This window comes from Mandrillus leucophaeus, unplaced genomic scaffold (genome assembly GCF_000951045.1).
Source record: "Mandrillus leucophaeus isolate KB7577 unplaced genomic scaffold, Mleu.le_1.0 Scaffold29, whole genome shotgun sequence".
NCBI lineage: Eukaryota > Metazoa > Chordata > Mammalia > Primates > Cercopithecidae > Mandrillus > Mandrillus leucophaeus.
Genome location: NW_012103031.1, coordinates 268,274 through 275,912, shown reverse-complemented (window position 1 = coordinate 275,912; position 7,639 = coordinate 268,274). Strand labels below are relative to the sequence as shown.

At 51.4% G+C, this 7,639-nt stretch overlaps 1 protein-coding gene across 1 annotated transcript in view; it reads left to right on the top strand.

The window, feature by feature from the left end:
- The window catches only part of ZAN (zonadhesin), a 92,835-nt gene that overhangs the window by 68,781 nt on the left and 16,415 nt on the right, over positions 1-7,639 (top strand). Inside the window, 4 exon segments of the mRNA XM_011985821.1 lie at positions 1,746-1,957; positions 3,141-3,285; positions 5,055-5,302; positions 6,526-6,655. Coding sequence (XP_011841211.1) covers positions 1,746-1,957; positions 3,141-3,285; positions 5,055-5,302; positions 6,526-6,655 — 735 coding nt within the window.

Genomic DNA, 7,639 nt, shown 5'->3' with positions numbered 1-7,639 from the left:
ACAAAAATTAGCTGAGTGTGGTGGTATGTGCCTGTAATTCCAGCAACTCAGGAGGCTGAGGCAGGAGAATTGCTTGAACCCAGGAGGTGGAAGTTGCAGTGAGCCGAGATTGTGCCATTGCACTCCAGCCAGGGTGAAAAGAGCAAAACTCTGTCTCAAAAAAATAAATAAATAAATAAAAATAAAATAAAATAAACGTTGACTTATGGAGGGACATTTACTACTGATGGCTCTTTTTTTTTTTTTAGGGATTTCCTGGCTTTTCTGGTTTGCTTATGTCTTCAGCTCAACTTTGAAATCATCTTGTCCTATTAAAAGCACACATGTTTGGGCCGGGTGTGGTGGCTCACGCCTGTAATCCCAGCACTTTGGGAGGCCGAGATGGGCAGATCACGAGGTCAGGAGATCAAAACCATCCTGGCTAACATGGTGAAACCCTGTATCTACTGAAAATGCAAAAAAATTAGCTGGGTGTAGTGGTAAGCGCCTGTAGTCCCAGCTACTTGGGAGGCTGAGGCAGGAGAATGGCGTGAACACAGGAGGCGGAGCTTGCAGTGAGCCAAGATCATGCCACTGCACTCCAGCCTGGGCAACTCAGCGAGACTCTGTCTCAAAAAGAAAAAGCACACACACATATAAAATACTTTTGGTGGCTGGGTGTGGTAGCTCACGCCTGTAATCCTAGCACTTTGGGAGGCCAGCGTGGGAGGATCACCTGAGGTCAGGAGTTTGAGACCAATCTGGTCAACATGGTGAAACCCCATCTCTACTAAAAATAGAAAAATCAGCCTGGCGTGGTAGTGCATACCTGTAATCCCAGCTACCCGGGAGGCTGAAGTAGGAGAATCTCTGGAACTGGGGAGGCAGAGGCTGTAATGAGCCTAGATCACTCCTGGGTGTCAGAGAGAGACTCTGTCCCCACACCCCGCCCCCCCCACAAAAAATATTTTTGGCATATTTTATTGAGATCACATTAAATGTGTACATTCACTGATGCAGAACTAACATCACCATGTTGCTGAACCTTCCTATCCATGAACATGGTATGCATTTCCATTTGTTCACACTACTTTTGCTTAAGGGCCTTTCTTTAACTCCCCCAACAGAATTAACACCTCCCTTCTCTGTGCCTCCATCATGCCTTGTATACTCTTGCCTGTCAACACACCTACTGATCATGCACATCAAGGTCATGTTGCAGTTACTGTTTGACCACGGTCCTTCATGCTGACTTGGGAGAGTCATTCTTGTTCCTTTTTTTTTTTTTTTTGAGACAGTCTTGCTCTGTTGCCCAGGCTGGAGTGCAGTAGTGTGATCTTGGCTCAGTGCAACCTCTGTCTCCTGGGTTCAAGCGATTCTCCTGCCTCAGCCTCCTGAGTAGCTGGGACTACAGGCACCTGCCACATGCCCGGTTAATTGTTGTATTTTTAGTAGAGACGGGGTTTCACCATGTTGGCCAGGGTGGTCCCGATCTCCTGACCTCATGATCCACCCACCTCGGCCTCCCAAAGTGCTGGGATTACAGGTGTGAGCCACGGTGCCCAGCTGCTTGTTCCTTTCTTTCCCCCAAAGCCTGGCACACAACCCATACTTAGTAAATGTTTTCTGAATGAATAACAAAAGAACAAAAAAAAAGCTCCCCAAGCCTTGTTGGTCATCCACCCGTAGCCTGGTTCCTACAATCCCTGCCCACCCTGGCTCCCCTGTGACCCTCTCCACTGATCCACTGTCTCCTTCACCCACAGCTCTGGAATGCCCTGCCTACAGCAGCTACACCAACTGCCTTCCCTCCTGCTCACCCTCCTGCTGGGACCTGGATGGCCGGTGTGAGGGCGCCAAAGTCCCCTCTGCCTGTGCTGAGGGCTGCATTTGTCAGCCCGGCTATGTGCTGAGTGAGGACAAGTGTGTCCCCAGAAGTCAGTGCGGCTGCAAGGATGCCCATGGTGGCTCCATCCCTGTGAGTGGGCATGGGAAATGGGACTGGAGGCAACACAGCTTGAGGGTTGTGCTTTCTCCTTTTCTCCGTCTCTCTCTGCCTGGGATACCCATGACTTTACAGCTGGCCCAGGGGTGTGAAGGCTGGTGTAAGTGGCACATTGATCTCTAGCCAGGTCTGGGCTGATGGCACATGATTTAGGTTTTGGATTTGAGGAATCCAAACAAGGAGCATGTGGCATGGTATAGTGGAAAGACCATGGGCTCATTTCAAGCTGATGTTGGGTTGAATCCTGATAGTGCCACTGATGCGTCAGATGACCTCTGTTATCTCCGTTTCCTCATCTGTAAAATGGGTTCAGTAATACCTCCTGCACAACATTATGTAAGACACCAAGCACAAACACAGTGCCTTTTTCTTTTCTTTTCTTTTTTTTTTTTTTTTTTTTTTTTTTTTTTGAGGTGGAGTCTCCCTCTATTATCCAGCAGGCTGGAGTGCAGTGGCATGATCTCTGCTCACTGCAACCTCCGCCTCCTGGGTTCAAGTGATTCTCCTGCCTCAGTCTCCTGTGTAGCTGGGATTACAGGCAAGCGCCACCATGCCCTGCAACTTTTTGTATTTTTAGTAGAGATGGTGTTTCGCCATGTTGGCCAGGCTGGTCTTGAATTCCTGACTTCAAGTGATCTGCCCGCCTTGGCCTCCCAAAGTGCTAAGATTACAGGCGTGAGCCACTACACTTGGCCCGCACAGTTGTCTTTTGGATGTTCACATGACACTGTGGCTGCCTCTGGCCAGCATTAATTAAACCATTTAGATGGTGGGCTAGGCTGCTGGGGCAAGAGGAAGGAGAACTGGCCCTTCTCTCTTCACTCTTTTTTTTTTTTTTGAGACAGTGTCTCACTCTGTTGCCAGGCTGGAGTGCAGTGGCATGATCTTGGCTCACTGCAACCTCTGCCTCCTGGGTTCAAGCAATTCTCCTGCCTCAGCCTCTCGAGTAGCTGGGATTACACGCGCGGGCCACCACGCCTGGCTAGTTTTTGTGTTTTTAGTAGAGACGGGGTTTCACCAGGTTGGCCAGGCTGGCCACAAACTCCTGACCTCAGGTGATCCGCCGTCTCGGCCTCCCAAAGTGCTGAGATTACAGGCGTGAGCCCCTGCGCCCAGCCCCCTCCTCACTCTCTTTCTCTTCCTGTAACTTCTACAGCTGGGCAAGAGCTGGGTCTCCCGTGGTTGCACGGAGAAGTGTGTCTGCACAGGAGGAGCCATTCAGTGCGGGGACTTCCGATGCCCCTCTGGGTCCCATTGCCAGCTCAGTTCCGACAACAGCAACAGCAATTGTGTCTCGGACAGTAAGGGGAGCGACCGGGGAGGTTGGAGAGGGGAGCAGTTGGGGCCAGGGCTGAGGTAGAGGAAGAGGCAGGGTGGGAAGGGGCTTAGCCTGAACCCCAGCACAGTCAGGGGTTGGAGCAGGCGACTGGATCAGGAGGCCTGGCCTCCAGTCTGGCTCTTGCCAACTCTGTGGCCATGTGCCAGGTCCTGATCCTCTCTGGAACCCTCCACCTGTAGGGCAGAAAGAGGGGACTGGCCAAGGCGATCCTCCAAGGTTTTTGTTTGCTTGCTTGTTTGTTTTTTGAGACAGAGTCTTGCTCTGTTGCCCAGGCTGGAGTGCACTGGCACCATGATATAGCTCGCTGCAACCTCAAATGCCTGGAATCAAGTGATCCTCACACCTCAGCCTCCCAAGTAGCTGGGACTACAGGCATGGACCACCACACTCAGCCAATTTTGCTATTTTTTTTCCCTAGAGATGGGGTCTTGCTATGTTGCCCAAGATGGGCCTGAACTCATGGGCTCAAGTGTTCCTCCTGCCTCAGCCTCCTCAAGTGTTGAGATTACAGGCATGAGCCACTGTGCCCGGCCCCTCTAAGGTTTTTAATCAGGCCAGGAGAGAGAGGAAGTTGAAGATCAAGGATCCAGGGAGGCTGGGCATGGTGGTTCACACCTGTAATCCCAGTACTTGGGAGGCTGAGGTGGAAGAGTCACTTCAGCCCAGGAGTTTAACACCAGCCTGGCCAACATAGGAAGACCCTGTCCCTACAAAAAATTTTAAAATTTTTAAAAATTAGGTGTAGTGGCTTGTGCCTGCAGTCCCAGCTACTCAGGAGGCCGAGGCAGGAGAATTGCTTAAGCTTAGGAGTTTGAGGCTGCAGTGAGCTATGACTGCACCACTGCACTCCAGCCTGGGACACAGAATGAGACCTTGTCTCAAAAAAATAAAATAGTAATAATAATAAAAAGGCCTTTAATTGAATGTCAGCAGGTATTGGGGAAAAAAAAAAGTCCAGGTATCAGGCCTGGTGGCTTATGCCTGTAATCTCAGTACTTTAGACTTTGGGAGGCTAAGGTGGGAGGATTTCTTGAGGCCAGGAGTTCGAGACCAGCCTGGGCAATGTAGTGTGGCCCCTATTTCTAAAAAAAGAAAAAAATTAGCTGAGGGTAGTGGTACGCACCTGAAGTCCCAGCTACTCTGGAGGCTAAGGCAAGAGGATCGCTTGAGACCAGGAGTTGGAGGTTGCAGTGAGCTATGATTCTACCACTTGCACTCCAGTCTGGGTGACAGAATAAGATCCTGTCTGGAAAAAAAAGAAAAAGAAGAAAAAAAGAGAAAAGAAAGGATCCAGGGAGCCTGAGCCTAAGAGGGTGGCCACAGGGGATGTCACCGTAGGGGAGGGACTCTGGGGACCGTTACACCTGGGCAGGGTCCCTTCTCAGTCTTTTGTTTTGTTTTTTGTTCTTTTTTTGAGATGGTGTCTCACTCTGTCACCCAGACTGGAGTGCAGTAGCGTGATCTCGGCGCTCACTGCAACCTCCGCCTCCCAGGTTCAAGCAATTCTCTTGCCCAGTAGAGAACTACCAAGTAGCTGGGATTACAGGCACGCACCCACCATACCCGGCTAATTTTCGTATTTTCAGTAGAGACAGGGTTTTGCCATGTTGGCCAGGCGGGTCTCAAACTCCTGACCTCAGGTCATGCACCCGCCTTGGCCTCCCAAAGTTCTGGGATTACAGGCATGAGTCACTGCGCCCGGCCCCTTCTCACTGTTTGACTTCTTCGCAGAGTCTGAACAATGCTCAGTCTACGGGGACCCCCATTACCTCACATTTGACGGCTTCAGCTACCGCTTCCGGGGCCGCATGACCTACGTTCTGATCAAGACTGTGGATGTACTGCCTGAGGGGGTGGAGCCCCTCCTTGTGGAGGGACGCAACAAGATGGATCCGCCCAGGAGCTCCACCTTCTTGCAAGAAGTGATTACCACTGTCTATGGCTATAAAGTGCAGCTCCAAGCTGGTCTGGAGCTTGTGGTAAGAGCTGGGCCAGGGCCTGGTGGGTGTGGGGAGGCAGGTGGACCAGGTAAGCCACCTGGAGTAGAAAAGTCAGAGATCCCTGTTCCCTGGGACGTTTGTGACGGTTGGGCTGGTTGTAAAATCAGGGTCAGCAGGATGCAGTAGTTCACACCTGTAATCTCGGCTACTCAGGAGGCTAAGACAGGAGGATCACTTGAGCCCAGGAGTTCAAGACCAGCCTGGGCAACATAGCAAGACCCCACATCTCTGCAAAAAATTTAAAATGAGCTGGGTATGGGGGCGCACACCTGTAGTTCCAGCTATTGGACAGGCTGAGGCTGGAGGATCTCTTGAGCCCAGGAGTTTGAGGCTGCAGTGAGCCAAGATCTTGCCACTGCACTTTAGCCTGGGTGACAGAGAGAAACTGTCTCAAAACCAAAAACAAATTCAGCAACAAGCTCTTGTCGTGTGGGGAGGCAGCAGAGGCTGGCAAGACACAAGAGGAAGAGAGGAGGAGGAGGACAGAACATGAGGTGTGTGAAGGTCAATCCTGGGCTGAAGAACCAATGGCATCCACTACACCAATGTATTTTTATTTTTTGAGACAGAGTCTCGCTCTGTCGCCCAGGCTGGAGTGCAGTGGCACCATCTCAGCTCACTGCAACCTCACCTCCAAGGTTCAAGTGATTTTCTTGCCTCAACCTCCCTAGTATCTGGGACTATAGGCATGTACCACCACACCCAGCAAGATGGGTTTTTGTATTTTTAGTAGAGACACGGTTTCCCCATGTTGGCCAAGCTGGTCTGGAACTCCTGACCTCAAGTGATCCGCCTGCCTCAGCCTCTCAAAATGCTGGCATTACAGGTGTGCGTCACCATGTCCGGTTAATTTTTGTATTTTTAGTAGAGATGCAGCTTCTCCATGTTGGCCAGGCTGGCCTGGAACTCCTGACCTCAAGTGATCTGCCCACCTTGGCCTCCCGAAGTGCTGGGATTATAGGCGTGAGCCACCACGCCCAGCCTCACTGCACCAATTTTTTGCAAGGAAGGACTTGGGCTGGGAAGGGGGCGGACCTCACAGAAACGTCCGCCACATGAATAGCAAAGCCCACTGGGGTATCTTATTCCACTGTCTGCACGGAGACGTATGGAGATGACCCGGAAAAGCAAAGCCCAGCCAGGAAACGGCAGCAGGTCAGGAGGATTCAGCGCTCCCTGTTGCTCCTGTCTTCCCTCTTTAGGTCAACAACCAGAAGATGGCCGTCCCCTACAGGCCGAATGAGCACCTGCGGGTCACCCTGCGGGGCCAACGGCTCTACCTGGTCACCGACTTTGAGCTGGTCATCAGTTTCGGTGGAAGGAAAAATGCAGGTACCGGAGAGAGGGGAAAGAAGAGCAGAAGGGCCGTTTCTGAGAAGTTGGAGGGAAAATCCTATCTAAGATAGGCAAATCCTGGTGAGCGGACTCAGCCCGGTAGTGGGGCACCCAGCTCCACAGGAGGACCAGGAGGAGGTGGGGTGAGAACAGGTGGAAAGCAGGGGGCAGAGTCTTGGCCGGGCGCTGTGGCACCAGCCTGTAATCCCAGAGCTCTGGGAAGCTAAGGCAGGAGGATCGCTTGAGGTCAGAAGCTCAAGACCAGCCTGGGGAACATAGCGAGACCCCCGTCTCTACAAAAAAAAAATGTTTAAAGGCCATGCTCAGTGGCTCACGCCTGTAATCCCAGCACTTTGGGAGGCTGAGGCAGGCGGATCACCTAAAGTCAGGAGTTCAAGACCAGCCTAGCCAACATGGTGAAACCCCATCTCTACTAAAAATACAAAAATTAGCTGGGTGTGGTGGTGGGGGCCTGTAATCCCAGCTACTTGGAAGGCTGAGGCAGGAGAATCACTTGAACGTGGGAGGCGAAGGTTGCAGTGAGCTGAGATGGTGCCACTGCACTCCAGCCTAGTGACAAAAGCAAAACTCTGTAGCAAAAAAAAAAAAAAAAATTTAAATGAGACAGGTATGTTGGTGCATGCCTGTAATCCCAGATTCTGGAACTGGAGACGCTAAGACGGGAGGATCACTTGAGGCCAGGCATTCGAGACCAGCCTGGGCAAACATAGCAAGACCCCATCTCTACAAAAAATAAAAATAAAAAATTAGCTGGATGTGGTTGTGCACACCTGTAGCCCCAGCTACTGGAAAGGCTGAGGAGAGAGGATCACTTGAGCCCAGGAGTTGGAGGCTGCAGTGAGCCATGATTGAGCCACTGTACTCCAGCCTGGGCAACAGAGCAAGACCCTGCTTTAAAAAAGTTAATTAAGGCCGGGCGCGGTGGCTTACGCCTATAATTCCAGCACTTTGGGAGGCTGA